The 26,690-nt window shown below is 42.5% G+C and overlaps 1 protein-coding gene across 4 annotated transcripts in view; it reads right to left on the bottom strand.

Annotated features, from left to right (window-relative positions):
- Positions 1-26,690, bottom strand: part of DPP6 (dipeptidyl peptidase like 6) — an 825,076-nt gene that overhangs the window by 184,426 nt on the left and 613,960 nt on the right. For all 4 annotated transcript variants that reach the window (XM_038559795.1, XM_038559792.1, XM_038559793.1 and 1 more), the window contains exon 6: positions 5,885-5,937. In XM_038559795.1, coding sequence (XP_038415723.1) covers positions 5,885-5,937 — 53 coding nt within the window. The remainder of the gene's footprint in view (positions 1-5,884; positions 5,938-26,690) is intronic.

The raw sequence follows: 26,690 nt of genomic DNA, 5'->3' as shown, positions 1-26,690 counted from the left end.
AGGGAGGGAGGGAGAAGGAGCTGACCTAGTCCTCCTGGAGACCTGGTGGGAGCCTGAAGAGCCAGATGCCCCCCTCCCTGCCCCTGATGCCATGGCAGAGACACACGAGGTGACATTCTAAGGACATCACTTTCTTCCTCATTTTGGCTTAGTACATTTTTTTCTTCATGCAACTTCTGGCAGCCGTGGAGGTAGCTCGCTGGGCAGAGCCAGAGTGTGTCACAGGCTGCCCCAAAGATTTAATTAGAGGGACATGCAATAAACACTGGAAATCTAAAAAACAAAAACAAAAACAAAAACAAAAACAAAAAAAACCCACTGGAAATCTGTCTTCATTTTGCGAGAGAACGCCAGCTGCCCGCAATCACTCTGAGTGTGGTTTCTACGCCGACTGGGCTCTGCCACAATCCAAGCCTTCATTACCCCCTACGAGGTCTCCTCCTAATTGAATCCATGCCCCAAACCTCCCCTTCCCCTCAGTTTACTCTATACATACGCCTGAAACTCACTCAAGCCTGCCATTTTCAACACATCTGTTCTCAAGGATCCCAGTGTTTTTACCACATGAGGGCAGTGCTCAGGTTCCCTGCACTGCGGGCCTATCTTACCCAGCCCTCTCTCTACTCACGTGAACACCTGTGCTGCCATCTGGCCTAGAACCATACTAATTTCTAGAAGATACTGGCTCATTGCGAAGGTCAAGCCTGCTTAACGATCCTCCTGCCTTGGAGTATCTTTCTCTGTTTCCATCTATTGAAAATAACTCGTTCAATTCCAAGACTCAGCTGCAGCCAGGCTTCCTTTATGAGACCTGATGCCCACAACTATCTCTTCTGCATTCAGTGTTTACAATACTCACTCGGGCCACTTGATTATATATTGTTACAGAGTCTGCGTCTTCTTTTTTTCAACAGGATTTTGAACTTTGTAAGGATGGCAACCATGCTTTTGTTACTCGCAGAGCCATCTCAATAAATACTTATTGACTTGTATCGTCAGGTTTGCTTCCACTGGAGGCAAAACAAGAATGCCTTAAACATTAATTGTGGCAGGTCTGATTGAGATGGCACAAGAAAGAATGTACTGAGCGCTGAGAATTATAGATACTTGAGGCTACAGACATCTCTTTTAAGAGAGACACTGAAACATCACAGGGGCATTATAATTATCCAACTGTCATTGAACAAGTCTTGAAAATTGTATTCTTATAGGGATGTATCATTCCTCTCCTGTAACAAAAAGGATTTCAGCTGGCTAGAAAGTAAAGTCTAGTAATATTTATTCAAGAGACTACAGATACATATGGATTCATACTACAATATTAACAGCATACCCAAATGTTCACTAGGAGGAAATTCTCTGCCGTGCATTTTGCATATATTACTTCGCTTAATTCTTATAATGTGCCAATGAGGTGAGCACTAGCATTATCATCTTTTTTTAAAATATGGAAACTGAGATCTGTAGAAGTACAACTGTCAAGGTTGGCAGTGGACTGAGGATTCAGATTTAGGTCTCTGTGACCACAGGGCTTCCGTTCTTAAGTCTTCCATCATGCTGTTGGCAAGGTGCTGGGTACTGTGTGTGTATGATCGGCCCAGTTATCTACTTTCTAAATCAATGGAATGCTCATTTGCATCCCAGCTATAAAGTTGGAGAGTAATTCTGGGCAGAAGGATCTATGTCCCAGTTTATAATTTGCACAGATATAGAATGTGACTTCATAAGTCAATTAGAATTCCAAAGGAGTTCAATTTTTGTATAATTATGCTTGATGCCTGAAAAATACCAATAAATAAGCTAACTTAGGGTAACAATGTCCATTAGAAGGTGGCCTGGCATGTAAATAAAAATATCTTCAAATGTTTCTTCGTGTTTATTATTACTTTGTTTGCCAAACCCCAAAATGCCAATGCCACCCAGTTAAGAGATATGCCAGATTTTCCTTAAAATTGATTTATGTCATAAAAGGAATAATTTTCACCAGTCCATATGATTTTCAGGATGATCCTAATAAATATGAGAGATTGTAATCATACTAAAGCATATATATATATATATATATATATATATATATACTCAAGCCAAAAAGAATTTAATTCCAGAACAAGGTCATGTCAGAAAAATGCCAAGAAACAGCCAAGTTTACAAAAATACTTCCATGAAAACACTTCTATTTCCTTGATAGAAAATGTTTAGCATGCCGGGACACCTGCACCCTGATGTTTACAGCAGCAATGTGCACAATAGCCAAACTGTGGAAGGAGCCTCGGTGTCCATCAGAAGATGAATGGATAAAGAAGATGTGGTTTATGTATACAATGGAATATTACTCAGCCATTAGAAACGACAAACACCCACCATTTGCTTCGACATGGATGGAACTGGAGGATATTATGCTGAGTGAAATAAGTCAATCAGAGAAGGACAAACATTGTATGGTCTCATTCATTTGGGGAATATAAAAATAGTAAAAGGGAATGGGGGGAAAGGAGAAAAAATGAGTGGGAAATGTCAAAAAGGGAGACAGAACATGAGAGACTCCCAACTCTGGGAAACGAACTAGGGGTGGTGGAAGGGGAGGTGGGCGGGGGGTGGGGGTGACTGGGTGACAGGCACTGAGGGGGCACTTGAGGGGATGAGCACTGGGTGTTATTCTATATGTTGGCAAATTGAACACCAATAAAAAATAAATTTATATATAAAAAAAGAAAATGTTTAGCAGGCTATACTCTCTATTGCAGAATATTATTTTATTTTGCTGACTTTCTAATGTAAAAACTTGTGAAACATTTTATGTTAAGAATAACTAGCTCTAGATCTGGCTTAACAAACAGATTTGTGTAAAAGATACGTGTCTTTTAAGAATACCATTTTTGAATATTTAGTTTATGGAAATCAGACAAATTCTCCCAAATGTTTTAGACATTTGCATAGATGAAAACCCTGCTGCCTTGGGTTCCCATCACGACCCCAGCCAGTTCATGCAGAAGGACTGAGCTGGGCTCCCGCCATGGGCAGAGGTCCAACTGTGAAGGACGAAGTAAGCGCACAGGACAGGGAGGGCCTCTTTCTGGCCTGTGAATGACACAGTAGAAAGGGTATATCCTCCCCCAATTCTTCTGCCACTGGCAAAAAGGAAGGAAACCAGAATTCAGATGCATTGAAAAATTAATTCGACCCTTCTCCATGACTAGTTGGAAAGCCTGAAGCCAAGACAAAATTCAAGTTATAAATGACAAATAATCCCATTCCACAGTTCACATGGCCTCCGGCTTACTGCGAAGTCTTCACGGGAGAAGCGAGGACAGAGAAGTGAGAACATGTGAGAAATGCACAGATCTATGTTTTCAGAAGCACCAAGGACATCTCATTTTTTGTATAAGTAATGTAAATCCCAATAATTTAACACAGACTTATTTTTGTTTTAAAAATACAATTGTGTTTTCCTCTCTACCCCAAATCTACAGAGAGCATAAGCCTGAAAATGTGGGCTGCGTCCTTCTCCTGCCATCTGGTGGAGCACTTGCAGAAGTGACCACTTGAGGCATCCCAGGAGCAGTGAAAACTTGAGGCCTGAAGGCTTATCCCCTATCTCATTAACATAGAGAAGATGTTGACAAAATATGAAATTAATTGATTTATTTTCCCATAAATGATCTTGTGACAAAGAGGAAGAGGTGGGTGGTCGAGCAATGCCAGTTTTGGTGATGCTGTGTCAATTCCCATGGTGATGGGATGGGCCATAGACCTTTTTATCCCCCAGAGATTCTTTTCCAGTAAACGTAACAAGTAATCTGCTACACCTTTTAATCATATAAAAGTTCTCAGAAAAGAAATAAAGTAACACCACTAAAAATCTGGTATTTACAGCTATCACATAACTCAAGGGGGTTGCTTTGATAGCTTGGGGTTCAAGGTCAGCCAGGCTGGCCCTGGGATCCCAGCTCAACTTGACACAAGCTGGGGGATGCTGGGCAGTTACGCCTTACAGCTCTCACTGTAAGTAGGGGTCAGAATGCTTTTCTTGCAGGCTATTGTGTTGGGGTAAAGGCGTGTGAAAGTCCATCTATAAATGATGGCAATTATTATTACTGAGATTATTTTTAACATACTGAAAGGAGCCTATTATCTGTTGATACCCTCTCTGGAGGATCATCCTCATCCTTATCATCATCACTAAAATTAGGTTGTCAACATAGACCATCTCACCCTCTGGTTTGCACCTGGGTTGGCAGACTCAGGTAGTCCCAATCTACTTCTTCTTCTTTTTTTTTTTTAAACATTTTTTTATTCTTTATTTATTTATGATAGTCACAGAGAGAGAGAGAGAGAGAGAGAGAGGCAGAGACATAGGCAGAGGGAAAAGCAGGCTCCATGCACCGGGATCCCGATGTGGGATTCGATCCGGGGTCTCCAGGATCGCACCCTGGGCCAAAGGCAGGCACCAAACCGCTGCACCACCCAGGGGTCCCCCAATCTACTTCTTCTAAATTCTGACTGACCCAGTAAAGTTTTAACATGATATGTTAAGCATAAGATGCTTTTAGGTTTTGAGTTTTAGAAATTTATAGAAGATGGAACAAAATATCTATCATCTATAACACATTCCATTGTCCTACAAGGGCTACATAAATCTCAAGGCATAATCATACTCCTGCCTGCCATGACTTTTGAAGATGCAGATCTACTTGAAAAAATAATAGAATAATTCCTCCTTGTGGAAACCATCTGAGTTTCTATATAAAATACATTTTAGATGAAGAATTCCTATGGATACTTAATTTTTACCACAGTGGTTCATCTTCCATTTCTTTGAACTTGATTTGTCTACGTGTCTAACAGAAACTGTTAATCTCATGTTGCTGCATATCTACATACATCTTTCCTTTGTCTGAAGGCCAAATGAATTCCAGATTTCTATCTTTCTCCTAGAAAACAGCCAGCCACAGTCATAAACATTCATGTCAGTTCGTGCTTGCCTATGAAACAACACTCTTCAGCAATTCCTGCTGCTTGTTTGAATTCAGGAAAAGGAGGATGCTTCCCTCAAATATCCATAGGCAACCCATACAACACTGGCAGCACCACGATTCGATTTCTCTGAACATTTCCTGAGCCCCTCACCCTTCCAAAGTACCATGAAAGAAGTGCCAGAGGTGTGGAGCAGAACCAGGAGGCTGGGAGTGGGGGAGGGGAGGTGGGAGGGGGAAGGACAGGAGGGCAGGGAAACAGAAGGCCATCCATCCCTGCCTCTCATTCCTAGATCTGCAGCTGTTCCTGCATGTGTCTGACTCAATAAATGGCTTCAGCAAACTTTAACCAGTGTCTTTACTGCCTTTGGACTCTGGAGATGAGCTTCTGATAACACATCTCTGTGTGTGGGTACATCTACCCAGCACTGAAAACCTTATGAAAATCGTGCATACTCTCATGTTTCCTTCCCACACACACTTTTGGGTCCCAAATCATGCATTTTTGAGAGACCAGGTGAGCTTAGGGGTGCCACTCTATTACGTATATAACCAGACCCTGTGGGAGTCCTAGGGTTATCCACCATGCCTGGGAGGGCCACGGCTGATTACAGAGAACCAAGGGAAAGTCCTGCCCTGCAGAACCTTGAGGGTAAACCATGGGAACCAGAACAGGAGATGGGGGCTTCATAAATGGGCAAGAGACTGGACCCATGGGACCTCCCTAGACCCTGGATACAGTTAGCCAAAGAGGAGCCATGGAAGCCCCACAACATCAGGACACTTCACTGTCAAAATCAAGCTGCCCCACATCTTGCCCTTAATTCTATGAATCAAGCAACTACTCCGTGTTCTACTCTTTTTTTGTTCTGAATATTTCTCATTAGAAGAAAATGAAAGAACAATCTTACCCATGAGGAATTTTGCTCAGGACATAATATCCAGTGTAGGAGTGTTGGTATATCTGAAACAGACAAGACAAAAAAAAAAATAAAAAAATAAAAAACAAGAAAGAAGCAAGCATTGAGATAAAGGCTGTGACCATGATATTTTTCAAATTACCCTAAAAAACATCTGTAGAGGAAAAGTAGTTAATCAGGAGACCTAGAGGCAGAGTCTTTAATTTACTTTAGAAAGTTAATTTGCATATCTGTTTATTTTATTTTCTTCATTTGTACATTGTTTAGAGGGCAGTCAGAGGCTTGATATCATCCCCATAGCTAGCTGGTTTGTGTAAATCAGGGGCACAGATTTCCAACTCAATGACATGTAGCACAGGATGAGTGAGGACATGACCAGAGACTGTCACACAGTCAGCTAGACCCAACAGGACCATAAGACCCACGTACTGTGGGCATTCCTTGTAAATCATGGCAAATCCCATTGTGTATGCTCAGTGAATACTGAAACCAAGATGGGCTTAACTGGGCAAACTCCTGTCCTTCTGTACAATGGAATATGCATCTTTTAACTACAGAGATAAACTGGTCAATAAACTAAGAACTCATTGCAAGAGGGAGCATAGCTTTTTAAAATTAAATTAAATTAAATTTAAATTAAAAATTAAATTAATTAATTAATTATTAAATTAAAGTATTATAAATTAAATTAAATTTATTTTGGGGGAGCATGGCTTTTAAAACTAAGATAACAAACAAAAAACTCTGTTTCCAAACTCCTCTCTTAAAACTCTCTTAAAACTCTTGAGCCAGGAGAAGATTCTCTAATCCATAAATGGAATGGAATGGAATGCAAGGGATAACCAAACACGGGGAGGACATGCAGCTCAAGAAATCGTGGCATCCTTCATCTCCAGCTTTCTGGGTAGAGACCCTCCTCAGTGTTGGAATGTGATGGGTTATCTGCTGGGTTGAAGCCAGAATGTACTGCACTTCCCTTTCTTCACCCTGTTTAACTTCTGAGAGTCGGCACCCTGTGTCGGTAAATGTTCAGTGGCCAGCATTTAAAACCACCTTCCCAAAGGTAATTGGTAAGGACAAGGAAGACAGATCCAGGGTGAAGCATGTGGAATGGAGGAATGCTTTGGGGTGCTGATGGAGTGAGCCTGAGAAAGAGAACAGGCAGGAGTGTCTAAGCTCAGTGACTCCCTGCCTAGTTGGGGTCCCTGGATTAATTTAGAGTAATCATAGTGGATCACAGTTATTGTAGAAAAGGAATTCAGATACAAAAGTAAACATCAGCTTTTAAGTTCCAAAGACCTTTGCTTCTGAAGATCTTGAGACTCCTGAACCAGAAATATGGGGCCGGGCCTGCTGGAGGGATGTGAGTGGGCATCTGATGAGGGAAATGTGTCCAAATGCTGCTTTCCTTATGAGTAAATAACCAGTAAACAACAAAATTGTGAAGGAGAACTTCATGGACCTGCCACGGCAATCCAATAAGGAGCATGCACACCTAGCTCTGCTATTTCTGAAGTGATGCCTTCTACTGCTTCCCCAAAGAAGAAGGGAGGGCTGCATCCTAAACAGATTACTGCTCAGACAGCGTCCATCCGAGGGCCCTGTGCTTTGACTAAACTGCCTCTGAGCTGGACCGCTTCCTTAGATGCAAGAATAGAAGCTCGACAGACACACTGCATTTCTCCAGTCATGGCACATGGTGCTGTGCTACACGGTGTGCCTAAACTCTCTTCCCACAGCACCTGTTCATCCTGTTTATCTCCCTCCATTTTCATGATAGGCCCAGGCAGGCAAAAGGTGACCTTTGTTTGCTAAGAAAGTGCTGTAAAGCAAGGGCACAGGAGAAAGCAAAAGGATGAGGAGGGTAGGAGTAGAGGCAAAAAGGAGGAGGGGGAGGGGAAAGAAGGGTGGAGCCTAATTCCAAGGGACTTCATTGAGTGAAAGATGGCAGAAATGATGGTGTGAAACTTTTGAGACCAGGTTGTAAATGGTGTTGTGGCTTCCTGCTGGTTCTCCTTCAGATCACTGCTCTGGGGGAAGACAGTGGCCATGCTGTGAGGACTTCAAAGCAGCCCTAAGGGGAAACCCACGGGGTAAGCATCCACGGTTCCTCCCCATAAGATCACCAACAGCCCACAAGAAGCTGAAGCGTCTTGCCCATAGCCACATGAGGGGAGTCTTGGACACAGAGTCTTCATCCCCAGTCAAGCCTTCAGATGGTGCAGCCCCGGCTGACACTCATGACAGATCATGAGCCAGAGCCACTCAGATAAGATGGTCTTGAATTCCCAACCCAGAGTAACCTTAAGATAATACATGTTGGTTGTCTTAAGCTGCTAAGTTTTGAGTAGTTTCTTATACAGTAATAGGTAAGTGGTATATCTAGTTCAAATCCAGAAGAAAAAAGGTACAGATGTGGAAAGACTTCTAAGTTACTGGATTCCCTCCTTAGAAACCTCCAGCGACTTCTAAAACAAACAGATAAACAAATTCCTCATCAAAACCATTCCAGTATGTAAGTAAGGTGTTGGGGGAGACCACTCACAGACCAAAAACCTTGAAGGAAGTCTTGGAAATGACTCAACAGAACAGTGATGATGGTGGTGATGCCTATGAATCTGAGGGTGTGAGTGGCTAGTGTTTATGGAGCACATACTACGTTATTGGGTGGTGTGGCAGCTCCTCAGCATACAGGAACTCACTCAATTAGGTATTATCATCCTATTCTGAAGATAGGAAAATTGAATCTTAAGGAATTCAAACGAAGCTCAAGCAAGATTTCCCCTGAGGTTGGTCTGTCTCTAATCACTACATCAGAAATTGTCTGAACAAAGAACATATTTCTTAACTCAAAGTCCAAGTTGATTGCTGTCAACCAAAACAACCCAAGATACCAACAGATACACAAGTACACAAAATTTGAGTGTTGAAGGAATATTTCTTTAATCCCTCCAGAAACAGTGATTTCAATTCATTCTCTGGTTATACCGTTCCCAAACAAATACCTAGAAGCTGGTCTTTGCACGCGTCTTTAAGCATACCACTAAATGACTCTGAAATTCAGTCCGGGGAGTATCTTCTGAGTGGAACCAATGAGGAAAAGAAGACCAAATTAAAATAATCTTGTAAGGGCAATGATAAGAAGATGAGAAAATTACCCATTCTCAATTCTCTATGTGTACTATGGGGCAAAGAGATTAAAAAAAAAAAACATGTATGGATGGAAAAATGTCCTGCGATATCTGGAAAACTGAATCACTAATTAGAAAGATTCAAACAAAAATGGAACACAATCAAAAAGAGATAGGTAAAACACGAGATGCTGCACCTGCCAAGTATGCATGTGAAAGAAGCCGTCCAGAGTGAACTATTAATGCAAATGGGATCCTTAGAAATGGAAGTGCACTTAGGATTTAGGTGCTAGCTACTCTTAAAAAAGTAGCGGCGGCGGGGGGGGGGGGGGGGGGGGGGGGGGGGGGGGGGGGTGGGGGGGGTGGGGGGTGATGTGACAATTTTCTCTTTGCTCCAAGATGGAACAAACAAGTATCATTCTCTTTCACAAAATATTTTCTCAACCCGGAGCCAAAGAACCACAGGTGCAAAAGAAACTACTTTTTAAAGAGCAAACGCCTCATTTTGAAAGGAATAAAAACAGGCTACATGTCCCTAAAAGAATTTGTTCCTTAGAAAGATAAAGTCTTCTTTCCCTCTGGTCTCTATCTGTTGTATTTATGTTTCTTTCTTTGAAATAGCCCTTAAATACTTCTGATTATGGAGAAAAGTAGAGTTGGAAGTTAGTAAGATTGCATTCAGTTATTTTTCTAAGAGTGCACTTTTAGCAGTTCATGGATTTGAGTTACTTCGGTTTCTTCTACACTATTAAACTTCCCTTGGAAAATGAATATATAAAAACTTGTTACCCAAAACACCATTCACAAGATGGGAAAGCAGTTTTAGCAGATTTTCTTTCTAATGTATCATGAAAAATAGTTGCCATTGGCATTTAATAATTGGAATAAAAATAACCAGTCAAAGGTTTGTCATGGAGTGAGTTCACATTTGGTTTCTTTCTTCTATTCTGAAACATCTGCCCACACACTTTATCCTTTTCCCTTCCTTGCTTCTATGGAGCCATACTTTTTATTTGTCTATGGTCTTCACTGCCTCAGCCTCACCATGCACGCTCATGCAGACTCACTTCATATGTTCTTCCTCTACGAAATTGTTCACTCCTGTAGCTTTATACAGACTTTCACTTACACATCCCCACCTCATGCATCACATGCACCAAAACCTCAATATTCTCCAAAATAAATTCTTCAACAACCCTTAAAACCTAGTTCTCCTTTGATATTTTCTATCTGAGTTGGTGGCTTCATCACCCACCCAGTATACTGAGCTAAAAACGAAGTTTTCCTTGCCTCCATTCTTTGCCTCCCTCAACCACCTGCTCCAGTTCAATCCGTCCTCCAATAGCACTGAATTAACTTCTTCAGACCTTCTCCAATCTAACACCTACTCTTTACCCCTAGGGCTTCACTGCAGACCTCCCCTCCAGCCTTCTCCTGCAGGAAGAAGAGGTTCCTAGACTAACCTCTGAGGTCTCCACTCCACTCCACTCCCTTCTGCTTCTAGGTGAAGCTCATTGACTGCTGCCTATTTGTTTTGTAAAAGACCCTGCCTTATAGGTTTCACCACTCCCTCTCTGCTGTTCCCTCTCCCAAATCTGTAAAATATAACTCAAATCTCACACATTAAAAATAAAAATCCCTGGTCATATCCTCCATGAACTACTCCTTTTTTTTTTTTTTTTGAACTACTCCTTTTTAACGATCACTGCATTTCATGAGAAAAGTCTGCAGTGCCACACTTTCTATTCACCTGTAACCAGTGCACTTCTAACATCCTCCAACTGTGATCTCCAAGTGCATTTCCAGCTGCCAGACATGATGGCATCTGATTAATTTGCCATCTGCTCTGTCTCTTTGTGGTGCATGAGAAAGGTGATGGGAGCTGCTCTCGTTTCTTCACTCTGCGACAGGTCACTGACTCTGTGTCCCCCTGCCCTCCTCCCTCCAGCCTACTTGCCTTTCTTTTCTGCTGTGGCAGACTCCTTCAAGGGATTGCAGGCACCAACCTGACACTTGTGGGGCTTGCTGGTATACACCTCTGGTCTGGTAGATCTCATTTATTTCTGCTTTCTTATGCAGCTTTTTTTTTTTCATTTCCTTTTTTTTTAAATTTAAATTCAATTAGTCAACACATAGTACATCATTAGTTTCAGATGTAGAGTTCAGTAATTTATCAGTTGTGTATAAAGCCCATCACATCACATGCTCTCCTTATTGCCCATCACCCAATTACACCTCCCCATCGACCTCCCCTCCAGCAACCCTCAGTTTGTTTCCTATAGTTAGGAGTCTCTCATAGTTTTTTTCCCTCTCTGATGACTTCCCATTCAGTTTTCCTTCCATTCTCCTATGATCTTCTGTGCTGTTTCTTATATTCCACATATGAATGAAACCATATAATAATTGTCTTTCTCTGATTGACTTATTTCGCTCAGCAGAATGTCCTCCAGTTCCATCCATGTCTATGTAATTGGTAAGTATATATATAGACCATATCTTCTTTATACATTCATCTGTTTATGGAAATCTCAGCTCTTCCACAGTTTGGCTATTGTGGATGTTGCTGCTGTGAACATTGGGGTACAGGTACCCCTTTGGATCAATACATTTGTATCTTTGGGGTAAATAACTAGTAGTGCAATTGCTGGGTTGTAGAGTAGCTCTATTTTCAAATTCTTGAGGAATCTCCATACTGTTTTCCAGCTTGAATCCAAGCTGGCTGCACCAGCTTGCATTCCCACCAACAGTGTACAAAGATTCCCCCTTCTCTGCATCCTCCCCAACATCTGTTATTTCCTGACTTGTTCATTTTAGCCATTCTGACTGGTGTGAGGTGGTGTCTCATTGTGGTTTTGGTTTGTATTTCCCTGATGCCAAGTGATGTGGAGCATTTTTTTCATGTGTCTGTTGGCCATTTGTATGTCTTCTTTGGAGAAATGTCTGTTCATGTCTTCTACCCATTTCTTGATTGGGTTATTTGTTTTGGGGGGTATTGAGTTTGATAAGTTCTTTACAGATCTTGGATACTAGCCCCTTATCCAATATGTCATTTGCAAGTATCTTTTTCCATTCTGTAGGTTGCCTTTTAGTTTTGTTGACTATTTTCTTTGCTGTGCAGAAAGTTTTTATCTTGATGAAGTTCCAATAGTTAATTTTTTGCTTTTGTTTCCCTTGCTTTTGGAGATGTATCTAGCAAGAAGCTGCTGTGGCCGAAGTTGAAGAGGTTGCTGCCTGTGTTCTCCTCTAGGATTCTGATGGATTTCTGTCTCACATTTAGGTCTTTTATTCATTTTGAGTTTGTGTTTGGTGTAAGAAAATGGTCCAGTTTAATTATACATGTGGCTGTCCAATTTTCCCAACACCATTTGTTGAAGAGCCTTTCCTTTTTCAAGGAACAATATCTTAAAATTTATATGGAAACAGAAAAGACCCCAAATAGCCAGAGGAATGTTGAAAAACAAAACCAAAGTTGGTGGCATCACAAAGCTGGACTTCAAGCTATATTACAAAGCTGTGATCATCAAGAAAGTATGGTACTGGCACAAAAACAGACACAAGAGATCCGTGGAAGAGAACAAAGAACCCAGAAATGGACCCTCAACCCCAAGAACAACTAATTTTCCTATGCAGCTTCTTATTGAATTTGCATTCTTAGACTTGACCTATCTTTTGAGTTCTGGGCCTCTCTGCATGGATTTTTTTTTTTACCCAAAACTTTTATCCCAAATTCAACCGTTTAAAAACCACACAAGCTACTTTCTGCTAAAGAAGTCTCTTTACATTTATCCATATACCTGGCTTCTCAGTAGAAAAATATTAGAATTAGCTTCAACCATTTCTATTCCTTACTGTTTTTTACTCTCTATGTATAATTGGTTTCCAAGTTTCATTGGACTCTATAACTTTGGAATGTCTCTTAAAATCACACCACATTTTCTACTGTCAGTAACACTGGCCTAGTTTTGGATGTCTGAGTAACTGCAATGACCTTCCAGTTGGCCTGCCAGCCTCCTGCTCCCACCTCCTCACTGCCACAAGAGTCTCTTCCTAACAATGCACTGAGTTGGAAGCAGTAGTGGAATGGTGGTTTGGAGTGGCTTGGGAGCAGGACACAAATACAACAGTGCAGCTACTACTCAATTCTCAGCCTGCTACTCACTTAATGGACAAATTCCTTTACTGTTCTTAGCCTCATTTCTCTCTTACAAAAAGGAGAGGTAAGAGCTGTATTTGCTTAGGAAATATAAACCATGAAGAAAAAAACAGTAAAGAATTCTCTTGTTTAAATCTTGAGGAGGACTAGATGATATAGCTACTAACATTGTAGTGAATCCATGAAACTCTCTCCTCTAAAATGGGAAGCCCACTACATATAGCAGAATTGGAGTTGACCAGTTTTGAGGGATGGCACAAGACACAAAACAACTCAGATTTTTGCCCTTTGGACTGAGCTCCTGGTCAGCACAATTACTCTACTAGTTGGAGTGTCCCATGAATGGGACATAGTTCCTTGAAGTGGTGAGCTCCCCAGTACTCATGGAATTCAAGCAGAGGCTGGTCAGCCATTGCTGGGGAACTCTAGGAGGGGCGTGTAGACTACCAAGCGGATCCAATGGACATCTACAAGTACTTTCTTATTTGATCCTATATTCTATTCATAGAGGGAATTAAACATACCAAAGGGTATAGATGAGCTCAAAGAAAGATTCTCCCAAGCTGGGATCAAGACCACCATGGCTGGGACACATGGTTAAAGAAATAAGATCCAATAAGAAGTGAATGTGGGCTAAAAATACTGGGAACTGGGAAAGATGAAAACAGGAAAAAGACTGGGCAGGGAAAAGAAAGCAAGATTTGGAAATTGGATAGTAAAAAAGAAAAAGAAGAAAAATTATCTGCATGTGATATCAGTGATGATGAGCCAAAAATTAAAAACCCGAAGGAGAAAAGAAAAACTCTAAAAGGAAGCAGGAAAATGTGAGATTTCTTGGGTTTACATTTGGAGAAAATGAAACGTTGACCCAGAGGGTCTATCTTCTTACAATTTGGGGGAGCTGTTGAAGGAAATTTCGTTAGGTGACATCTGACATGGTGATTCCCAGTTCTACTGGAAACCAGCACAATGGTCTGTCCTCTGGGAGAGAGCATGCAATCTACCCTCAAACTTTAAGCCAGGGTTCGGTGGACCATGACAGGTACTTCATGAAGGCAATATCCTATAAATGTTCCTTTTGTTTCCTCAGAACCTTTTTAAAAACAGCTTTATAGAGGTATAATTGATATACAAAGGACACATATTCACTGTGTACAATTTGATGAGCTTGAACATATGTGAACGCCTGTGATATCAAGCTCATGGTCCAGGTAACAGACATAGCCAATGCCTCCCACAGTCTCCTTGTGTCCTGATCACTTTTAAGAAGGCAGTGGAGATCAAACAATTAACTCTGAACCTGATACACCCCCCCCCTTTCAGTTGATATGGGGAGAGCTGGAGCAAAGAAGCACATTTTTTTTCAAAAATATTTCATAAAAAAAATATTTCGTGAATTGTCCCATTTACATTGTATGCTCCTAAATCTTGGTCTTGACATATTCTTCCAAAAATCTGCAATTTATGGCTCTCAGTACTTATTTCTATCCATTATCCTGATCCATAACTATGATCTCCCCACCATGTAGCAGCTGCCGAGCTTCCAAGAAGCCTTCCAAGACTTGCTCTATGGAATGGCTAAGTATCAGGTGGGTCTTCAGGGCAAAGACACCCCCTGAGTATTCCATCCAGGTCCTTCTTTGACCAAAAAAGAATAAATGAGCACATCTTTAATAGTGTGGCTGAAACAAGAGCTAACCAGTGTGTGAGGTCTTTGGGGGAAGAAATTATGAATGTCTTGTCTAGAAACTCTTCCCCTTAAATCTGAAGAATTGAGTCCAGTTGAAGGTGTTACTTTTTTTCCAAGGAGTAAGACCAATAAGCCAAAATATTCTAGAGGAGACCAGAATATGACTGGGTTGGCTGGAGTCTGGAAAGAAAGCTGCTAGGTGAGAGTCACCTGGAGTGACAGCAGGTGGTCTTCCTGGAGGAGAGCCACAGGGGAGATGGAACACTATCTTTAAGGTTTTAAAGAGCTTCATGAATAAGGGTGAGCAGGTCTGTTCTCATCTGCTGCAAAGGGAAGAATAATATTGACAAGTACACATTATAAGGACCAACAATGCTAACTTTGGGTAATTCAAGGTATCCAGTACTGAAAAGACTTACCAGCCTGTGTTAGCAAAGATATGAAAGTCAAGTTTGCTGGAGCATCAGCGAGAATGTGGGGTGTGGTGAGACTGGCCTGGGTGACCAGTAAGACTCCTTTCCATTCAGAGAATTCCTCAAGTTCCCAGCCAGCTCTGCTGCCCCTCTGGCCTCAACTCTCTCTGCTCTGGCTGGGAACTAAATTTAACTGCACCTTGGTGTAGGTCACAGCCACCAAAGCCTGGATCAATGAGTTCGAGCCTTAGCACATCAACCTGACAAGTTCCTCACTGTGACAGGAGTTATTTATGTCTCTCCCCGCCACACACAATCCATACTCCTTCCTTCCCAAGATGCTGCAAACGTCTCATGCCAGATACAGCCCTGCTTGATTTTTTTTTTTGCCTTTTTTATTGATCTCTTCTTAAAATTCCAGTATAGTTAACAGTGCGGTGTTAGTTTTGGGTGTACAATACCGCGATTCAACAATCCCTTATATTACTCAGTGCTTATCATGATAAATGGGCTCCTAATCCCCTTCACCTGTATCCCCATCCCCCATCCCCCACAAGCCTCTGCTTGATTCCCCAACTTCTCTTTCATTCATGTATTTTATAGGGCACTACCCCAGAGACCCAACATCTTGCCAAAGTATCTCACTTCCTCCTAGGTCTCTGCTCCTGCTCTTAGGGCTTATAGTTCAGTGAATTACAAGCTGTGATACTGGAGTGAGTGATGATGGAACATTTCTTGAAGGAACCAGTCCTTCCCAGAGAGGCTTCTCCTTCCCTTAAGCAGAAGGTCATCATTATCCCTGTTCTAATGACTATGCTCGCCACATATTTCCACACATGTTGCCAACTTATTTGATACTATTTTCACAAAGTTAAACCTCTTGTTAGAATGGTTTTTTAAAAAATGTCGAGAGGGCCACAAATAACCAGGTACCATTGAAATATTCAGTAAAAAAGGAAAGATATCTAGCTTCTACGATGCAAGACAAATAGGAAAAATGAACTACTTGTTCTTCGTTTTCCCCTGGCTGTATGCCTTTCCTTCCCCACAAGATGGAACTTAAAATTTAGTGTTAACAATCTAGGCAAGACTTAAAATATAGGAGGCAGGGTTGTCACCTTCAAAATATAAAAGTAATGAAAAATCCTTAGGATTCAGTATTTATAGCTCCACTTCTTTCCTCCTGGAATAACTGGCCTTCTACAAAACTTCTTAAATTCAAGAGAGAAGAGATGGTGCTGTCCTTTTGAACCTGTAGTCTCTTCAAGAGTCTCGTTCTGCTCTCCACACTACACCCATCTCTGGTGCACTATAATTCATTCTTTTGTGACCAGTTCCCATCATCTGACTTATTAAGGGATGATGTTTCTGTCATCCTCTGTGTCCTTCACATAGGATGCTTTTCGTTGGAGAGTCACGGTGAGAACAGGAGTATAAAACATCTCATTAAAAAATGAGGCTACATCTATACACATTTCTTCTACTTCCGAGACAAATAGTAAAAAAGATGTCAGTTGTGATTCTAATTATGTTTCCAAAGATTCATCTCGAGAGCAACTCTGACATCCAGAAATAGCTGCGCAATTCTTTTTTTTATAATTTCCTTCTGTCTCCACTTGGACATTTCAATTCAAGTAGCATGTCTATGTGTCTGAGGCTTGTCTTCTGGAAACAAACGAAACCTATTTCAGTGCTGCCAGGGAGGGATTCAGAGGAAACAATCCATGAGGACTTTGTTTTGAACTAATTTTCAAGGGCACACATGATGTGCACTGGCTTCCTCCCTACCACTATCACATCCCCGTCTTCTGTGTGGCTGGTCACTGCTTGATTTCCAAACTGGTCCTGGTGGCCCACTTCCTCCTTCTCCACCCTTTCTATTTTGTTGTTTTGCCAGGACTTTCTGCTGACTCACTCCTGATTTTGCTTGAGAACACAACGTTTCCTTCTTTTCTTGCTCTAGGTACTGTCTCCTTTTTCTCATTTGATGCACTACCTTGTAGGACCAGCCTTGTGGAGAGGCAAGATAAAAATACACAAATCCTATTGATGTTGTGGAAGGTCTTTAGAAATTTGCAAAAGGTTTTTCTATACCCTTTACCTTGACCCTCCTAAAAACTGTTCCTGCAGGCTAAAGCAGCTTCTCTTCATCTTTTATTTATTTATTTTTAATTTTTAAAGATTTTATCCATTTATTTATTTGAGAGAGAGAGAGAGAGCATGAGTGGGTGGGAGGGGCAGAGGGAGAGGGAGAAGCAGACCCACTGAGCAGAGAGCCCCATGTGGGACTGGATCCCAGGATCTCAGGAACATGACCTGAACCGAAGGCAGACACTTAACTGATGGAGCCACCCAGGTGCCCCTCTCTACATCTTTTAAATGAAGAATCAGAGGCTCAGAGATACTGATTGATCCCAGGTCACATGCTGTCAAATTTTAAGCTAATGTCTTTTCACATTTAGCTTAAAATTGTTCCCACTATAACATGCTGGTAAGAAAGCTTCTCCCACCCCACAGCACTGTGTCTTTACCAGCCAGAAAGGCTCTCCTAAGGGAGCGATCCTCAAGAGAACAATAGCGAGGCAGGAATAACCAAGAAGATTAACCCTAGAGCCACACTTAGCCAGCCTGCTGAGGGACCAGCGGTCAACTAATTGAAATCAAGGCCTCAGAGAACGGCACAGAATCCAAAGTTGGTCCTGGGGACAGGGAGAAGATGGGAAGAAAGGAGAACCAAAAGAGGTGACGAGGGGAAGCCAAGTGTGCCTGCGTCCAGCAAACCCAGGCTTCATCCATACTACGAGCCAGGCAGGCTTCTGCCCCCAGCAGCTCATGAGCTTCTTCCAAGCCTGTCATAGCATATATCAAGACCATGAAAGACTCTCAAGACACTGAAGGTCAAGTGCACTGACCGACCTGCAACAACAGAAACGAATTTCTTGATACTGGAAATTCCTTTCTCTCTCTTGCTTCTCTTAGCCATGGTTTGTAGAGTTCGCATTTCCTTATCACTTTTGTTACTACAACTATGTGTGCACATGCCTTGCCACCACGTATCTGGCAGGAATTACTGGACCAAGAGTCAATGGCTGTTACAACCTGCCAAGCTCAACTTCTCACAAAGCCCCTTGTCTGGGTCTATGCCCCACTCACTCCCCTCATTCATGGCTGCTAAGATGTAGGACAACGCTTGTTTCTCCAGAAGTACATGGCAAGAGATCAACAAAGTCGACCATCAGGACAAGCTTTTGGTGACCTCAGGCAAGGTCTTCAGGACTCTCCAGCCTGGAGGGAGGCAGGGAAGAACTGGGTCCCATGGGCTCCTATGGCAGCGGAGTTGTGAACCCAGAGGCCACCGCGTGTGGGCGCTGCTGAGGCATTGTGCTGAGAGTGCTTAGACTTTGCACTGGGGCACATCCAGTGGCATTGGGAGAACCTGCAAACACTCAGAAGGCAAGGCACGCCCAGAGGAGCTGCTCTCGGGCTCTGGGGCAAGGGCAGTGCTTATAAACGTGTGGACAGTGTCACAGAAGGCACTAGTTTGCAAAGATGTTCTTGTTAGAAATACTCAGCAACACCGATTTTTCTCTAAAATTATGAGGTCTGTATGTATAACATCCCTTGGTAGTGCAGGCTAGTCCATAATATTAACTTACACTTTTGATAAATATTTAGTGGGCATCTACTGTATGCAATATATTGATGAAAAGTGTTTGTCAACCTTTGGGTCATAGAGCCAATGTAATGGGTCATTTTAAAGAAAGGAAATAGAATAGGATTTTTAAAAAGCCACACCGTAGGGATCCCTGGGTGGCGCAGTGGTTTGGCGCCTGCCTTTGGCCCAGGGCGCGATCCTGGAGACCCGGGATCGAATCCCACGTTGGGCTCCCAGTGCATGGAGCCTGCTTCTCCCTCTGCCTGTGTCTCTGCCTCTCTCTCTCTCTCTCTCTCTCTGTGTGACTATCATAAATAAATAAAAATTTAAAAAAAAGCCACACTGTATTAGAGTATGTAACACACAGTGAGAGTATTATTTTGCAACTTTTTAAGTTCTGTATGTGCATTTGAACCCTAGCTCGAGGTGTGAAATGTACTTCTTACTGTCCTACTATATGCCATGATCAAAAAACGTTAAGTGGTTGTTTGGCAAGGGTCCTCCAAGTGCTATGGGTTGAATTATGCCCCCTCCCCATTCATATGTTGAAATCCTAACCTTAGGTTTTTACTTTATATGGAAACTTGGCATTTACAGAGGTAATCTAGTTAAAATAAGGACATTAAGAGTGAAGAGTTCAGCCAATATGACTAGTATAGAAAAAGGAAATTTGGACCAAGAGACAGACACACAGAGAGTGCAGCCTGAAAAGACACAGGGAGAGCACCCTGCGATCGGAGGATTGGGTTGATGGGTCTGTAAGCCCAGGGACGCTGAGAATTGCTAGCCACCACTAGCAGCTGGAAGGGGCAAGGAAGGATTCCCCTCTCCAGGGGTCAGAGAGTTCCTGGCCCTGCACACACCCTGACTTCAGACTTCTGGCTTCCGGAGCTGTGAGAAATGGCTAATGTTCTAAGGCACCCATTTTTTTTTTTTTTTTTATACTTTGTTACAACAGCCCTAGGAAACTACTCCAGCAAGTGTGATCCCTGTCAGCATCAGTATCACCCAGGACCTTGTTAGAAATACAAATCATTCTACTGAACTGCAGAACCTGGGAGCAGACCCCTGCAATCTGTTTGCACAAGTCTTCCAGGTGATTCTGATGTTGAAGAAGGCCAACAGTTTATATAGAATTCATCACTCCTAGAATATGGCTCCTTTGATTCCTGAAAACATAGTGAGGACCATTTGAAATGTTGTGAATGGTGGTCAGAATTCAGTTAATGAAAAATAACATTGTCTAGCCACATCATTAAATACAAGACGGTCATGCCAACACCAGCCACCCACAGGTGCTACACAATCAATGCACTCAGAACATCATGTCCCAAATGTGATAAACCCGAATTTTCACAGTCATTGGTCTTTCATTAAAAAAAAAACTTGGGATCCCTGGGTGGCGCAGCGGTTTGGCACCTGCCTTTGGCCCAGGGCGCGATCCTGGAGACCCGGGATCGAATCCCACGTCGGGCTCCCGGTGCATGGAGCCTGCTCCTCCCTCTGCCCGTGTCTCTGCCTCTCTCTCTCTCTCTCTCTGTGTGACTATCATAAATTAAAAAAAAAAATTCTCCTTTAAAAAAAAAAAAAACTTTTTGGGGATGCCTGGGTGGCTCAGTGGTTGAACGTCTGCCTTTGGCTCAGGTGATCCTGGGGTCCTGGGATCAAGTCCCAAAAAGAGCTCCTCCTGGGGAGGCCGCTTCTCCCTCTGCCTGTATCTCTGTCTCTCCCTCTGTGTCCCTCATGGATAATAAAATAAAATCTTAAAAAAAAATTTGGGGAGGTACTTGATGAAGCAAATACAGAGTTGAGTAGGGGTGCTTTTTCATGTTTTTGGTTCTCTCTGGAAGAACAAGCTTGTGGATGGAAGGACTGTAATACCCCACTGTACATGGGTATTATAACCATATTCAGGGGTCTCATCAACCCCTAACAGACACTTGCAATATAATCTCCCCTCCTGTGTTTCCTCATTTAGGTTGGAGGGCCTGTCAATAACCACAACTTTCCTACATTGCCTGCACCAGAGAGGGACCTACTGGCATCCATTCCAAAGACAATACATCTAGAGCTAGGGAAGAGTTTTCCTGCTGAAAAATCACTGGTAAGAATATGAAGTCACACATCCAATGTCCTAAAAACTATAGAAATAAAACCTGGTTCCCTCTGTAGGTCAGCCTCATGATAGACACCTCCTGTTGTTTTCTAATTATCTGCCTGATGTCCAGCCCCATCAGCCCCTTTACCTCCCCTCCCCTGCCTGAAGATCTCCCAGGGCCAAGGAAGAGAGCTCCAGGATGGCAGGGGATTCCCTCAGTACCTGCGCATCTTTGTGGCCCTCATTCTTCTGTGCCTGTGACTCTGGATGACCTCCTTGTTCACCACCATTCATGTGTTGGTTCACCTTGCCTTTATAGTCCACTAGCTGACATACCTGCCCACTTGGAGGACAAAATGCTCATTATGGTTTCTGCTGTAGGGATGCCTGCCTTCTTCCTGCTTCTCTGGTCCTGATCGTGACTCTTCACAGATTATCTGAAGATGGGCTTGTTCAGTTTCTGACTTACCATTTTATCTTCACCTTGAAGCTCCAGCCCCACCCCTTGGTCCTAATATATTGTTTATCCATTGGCCATTACTCTACACAAGCCCCTGTGATCGTGCGATGGTGATTTCAAGTTCACTGTGGTATCCACCTCACCTTTTTGCATTCATGAAGGTGGACTCTCTTTCTAAAATGTAAAATATTGGTGACACATTCAGTCCTGGCCTGCTTCTGTCAGAGTCTCCAGTGTTCCTCACACATCACTGATGATGAGAGTCCTGTGGGGTGCTGGAACTATGAAGACTGGCAGGTTTCTTCTTGGGGTACTCTGATATATAACGTCAGGGCTGAGGCCGAGGAATCTCGATAGGGCTCCAGCCAACCCTCAATAGGGCTCCAGCCAGGTATTCTCAGCATGTGTGTGCAGAGCAGCTGGGTAACAAAAGTTGTCTGAGCACTGTCTGTATAGAGCCCACCACCCTGGGCAGTGCTGGGAAACGGGTGTTGAGTTATAACACCTTTTCTCTCCAACTGTGCTCCTAATTACTTTCTTCTGTCTTTTTGAGATAAACCTTTGTGTTTGTGTTTGGGGGGGGGTATTTCTAGAAGTTTAAAAATGTAAATGCCATGGTTAAGTTTTATGCTTTGTTTATGTAGCTCAACAAAGTGCTTATACATGATTTTAACTTAATAAATTAGTAGGCAAAATTTGCTACTTATATATTCAGGGCTCAAAATATTTCCCAAATTCCTTTATGCTGCTGTTATTGTTTTTCCTTGAATGACATGTGTACATGTGTGTATGTGTGTGTAAAATACACCCCCTTTTTTCTTCTGGACAGATCCCAGGTGACACACACATTTTTTATTATTTAAAATATCACATTAAGGTCAAAGAGTATAAACTTCCACTTATAGGTTGAATAAATTCTCGGAGTTGAATGTATAGAATAGTGATTATAGTTAATACTGTATTATAGGCTTAAAAGCTGCCAGGAGAGTAGATCTTAAATGTTATCACCACAAAAAAGAAATGGTAATTATATGACAGGATGAAGGTGTTTGTTAAAGCTGCAGAGGTAATCATTTTGTGGCACATAAGTGTATTGCCTCAATGCACCGCACACACTGTACACCTTACATTTACACAATGTTATATGTCAATTACAGTTCAATAAAGCTGGGGGGGGGGAATAAGCTAAAAAAAGAAAAAGAAAAAGAAAAAGAAAGAAAGCATCACATTACAGATCTTTCAGATTCAAGAATTGGCTGCCACAATTGAGCTGCAGCCCTTCTGGCTGCTGCGGTGTAGACCACTGACTGCCCAGGGAACAGCTGTTTCCAGCATAGCCACCAGCAAGTTTCAGGGCTCCCCTATTCAAGGAGAAATACCTCCTTGGTACACTGCGGCAGCAGACCTGTGTGTGCAGTGCACTGGCTGGGCCACTGTTCCTTGGGTGTTAGTACCAGTCAGCCTGTGCCACACAAACAGGCAGGGGCTGGAGATTTTCTGCAAATGGTCACAAGACTCCCGAACATGAGAGCCACATCTCAGTGAAAAGTGCGAGAGAGCAGAGTGGCCCATGTGGAAGCAGCCTAGTGCCCCCAAAGCAGAGCCTTAGGGAACCCACCTGACTGGTCCACAAACGTGAGTTCTCTTGGTCCCACCTGACTGAGGGTTTTCTGCTGCAGCTGACCTCCATCCCTGTACATCAGAGACCCAGGATTCTGTACCCAGTTATTTTAGCTAAACATTTACGGCTCTTAATTCACAAAGCCCTTTGCAGCAAATCACTTTGTGAGTAAGACAGACAATTCATTAGAAGGGATAAAAGTGACCTGAGAAGACTCTGGAATCCAACGAGCAAACACCAGCTGAGCGCGACCTCTCCTGGGCGCTGCCCTTGCTGAAACCCGCTGTCTGGCTGCATCAGGCTCCGTATAATGCTCTTACCCTGCGCGACCACTACTCCCCATGGCTTGCTTTCTCATTTTCATGACCGTTTCTGAAGGTTTCATTCTCATTCGTGTTACTATGTTTTCCACGCATGTCTTATTAGGGTTTATGGGAGGTCACGTTTGTGCTTCCTCCCAATTGTCCACCTCGGAGATGGCTCGTGTCTCCTCAGGAGCCCCATTCCCAGCTTTTCTCCATTGTTTGTAGATCAGAAGCCTTTAACATTGCAGTAGCAACACCAGCCCCCAGGCCTCTGAAATAGGCAGCTACTAGAGGTATGGTGGGAAGCGAAGGGCATGCACGTCTGCTCCGATTCCAGCTTTGTTTTCCACCCCCTCGGCTACCCTCATCTGAAGAATCAAGCTGTGTGAGCAACAGGCTAGGACTTGCATCATTGGCATGGGGAGTGAAATTCAGTGTATCTTGTTCAACTGGACACCATACGCAGCTGGAGGTCTGCAATGTTCTGCAACTATCTGGTGCTGACACACAACCTACAGGTAAATGGGGGTCATCGGGATCAACCAGGGGCCTCCCTACAACCCCAGAATGACTAAATATGGCATATATGATTATATTATTATCATCATGATCAGTTTTTGTAATGTCTTCTTGATCTGGAATTACCAAATACAATGCCAGAGAAAGTGAAGTGATGGATAATTGGGAAGATAGGCATCAACTTTGTCTGGAACAATGTGTTCCAGATAAACCAGGATATACGGTCTCTCTCATTACCATGTTTTGTGAGTGATCCTCCTGACTGGTTGAATAATAAATTATTTTCTCAGGTTAACTAGGGGATGGCACTTATTTTAGAAGAAATTCAACAAGGAACTGATACATGAATCTAAGACCAGACAAAATAACCAACATGTCGACCACATCTCTTAGAAGGAATCAAAGTGCTGGGAATTGATGGGGAGATACATCCTCTCCACACAAGTTGGGTCCTTACGGCACATGGCATGTGCCTCCTTATAAGCCCTGAAGTGGATGTCACACATCATGCTTGTTGGCAGGTGCTACATATCTGCTTGAGGTGAGTGGAGAGGGCGCCAGAGCGGAGAGGGAACAGTGAGTATGGGGCCAGGAAGAGGAAATACGATCACAAGGGCTGGAAAGGCCAGTTTCCATCAAGTCAGAAGTAAACCTAGGTCTAGAAAGCACATGCTGGAACAGTGCTGGGATCAACTGGGTATGTGTAGGGTGATGGCTTGTAACAGCCTGAGAGGCTTTGAATACTTTAATACACACTATAAACATATTACAGACACATGCTCAGCAATAGCCCATGTCATGCCACAGTTGCTGGGAGAAGCTAAAAAGATAAAACATTCAATTCCCCTGACATGGAGAAAAAGTAAGGGGAAGCTTTTTTTTTTTTTTTTTTTTTTTTTTTAAATTAGATCTAGAAATGACTCTCCTTAGGAAAACAAACAAATAAACCCTAAAACTTCTTGAAAGCATGGAGGTTAGAGATAGGGTGGGATTCCGTTCACTTGTCAGTTCTAATAATAGATTTTATTTTCATCCATGAGTGTCCCAATATTTCTCAGTCTTAGACGATTTCAAAGTTTAAGATGTTCTAAGGGAAAGTATAGGTGATCTAAAAAAAAAAAAGCATTTATTTCATTTAATAAGAGTCATCATAAGTATAGAGAACAAACTGAGAGTTGATAAAGGGATGTTGGTGGGGGATGGGCCAGATGGGTGATGGGCATTAAGGAGGCACCTGTTGTGATGAGCACTGGGTGTTGCATGTAAGTGATGACTCACTGAATTCTACTCCAGAAACCAATATTGAAAAAAAAAAAAAAAAAAAAAGAAACCAATACTGCATGGTATGTTCACTAACTAAAACTTAAATTAAAAAAAAAAAAGTTGGGATCCCTGGGTGGCGCAGCGGTTTGGCGCCTGCCTTTGGCCCAGGGCGCGATCCTGGAGACCCGGGATCGAATCCCACATCAGGCTCCCGGTGCATGGAGCCTGCTTCTCCCTCTGCCTATGTCTCTGCCTCTCTCTCTCTGTCTCTCTGTGACTATCATAAATAAATAAAAATTAAAAAAAAAATTAAAAAAAAAAAAGTTGCCTATTATTATGGTTGGGGAGGAATTCACTGAAATGATCTGAGACATTACTGTCTGGTGTGTGGCTCAGTCCTGTGTGGGAAAACAGTTTATGCCTGTTTCCCCAATATAATTATTGATCACTGCACTTTCTCTATGCCTGCTTGGGTGGTAAATTATATAGTGACAATGGAATTATATTTGGTAATTCTAGATGACGAAGATATTACAAAGACTGATCGTGATGATAATCACATATGGCAGATTTAGTCATTCTAGAAATGTAGGGAGGCCCCTGCTTGTACCTAATGACCCCCATTTACCTGGGGGTTCTATGTCAGCATGGGATTGTTGCAAATAAAGATGTGAACTAAGTAGGAAAAGTGGATGGGAGTATGTTCTCTAATTGCTGATAGACAATAGTTATTGCTTTTAGTGCCACAGAGAAGATTCTACAGGCCGTGTCACAAGAAGAAAACACTCATCCAGAGCAAAGGCATCCTTGAGATTATTGTAACGCAGAGGGGAAAAGTGCAGCCTACTTGCGTCATTAAGACTGTTGCTGCACCTCCCATCCTAATTGGCAATTCTGTGTGTCCTGAAATTTTGTGTTCTACACAAAAGGGCTCTAAATATATCTTCTGGTTTTGACAATTCCAAAAACATTGGAGGAATCACAGTATGTTTTGCCTTTGATACAAATTTAAAGCAGGGTTAGAAAAGTGGGAGGTGGTATTCCCATGCACGGCGCTCAGATGCTGGGTGATTATGATGCGGCTGACATCAAAAAGTGATCAGTCACCACTGACTATGCATTTGCCATATGCTTAAGGTCCTCTAATGAGCGTTTAAGGAAGAATCCTTCCATATTTGGACTGTGTTGCTGAATTCTGTTCAGTTTTTCCCTGAGCTAAAAATACTGAAGCTGATTAGCGAGTACAACTCTTCAGGACTCACACCAGATGGCAACTCAAGGCTTTTAAAGAGCTGAGTTCTGCAACAGAGCTTTCCAAGGTGTGGTCTACAGACCACTCACTTGCATTGGAATCATCCAGTGTGCTGTTAAAAAATGCAGATTTCTGGGTCCACCCCAGATTTAGGGCATCAGAATTCTCAGGGCTTTGAACCTGCATTTTGACAAAGGTTTACAGATACATTAACTGGCATCCCAGATTCGGGGGAGC

The sequence above is a fragment of the Canis lupus genome, chromosome 16 (assembly GCF_011100685.1).
Source record: "Canis lupus familiaris isolate Mischka breed German Shepherd chromosome 16, alternate assembly UU_Cfam_GSD_1.0, whole genome shotgun sequence".
NCBI classification, from domain to species: domain Eukaryota; kingdom Metazoa; phylum Chordata; class Mammalia; order Carnivora; family Canidae; genus Canis; species Canis lupus.
The sequence above is the reverse complement of the archived record's forward strand: the minus strand, read 5'-3'. Positions and strand labels throughout refer to the sequence as shown.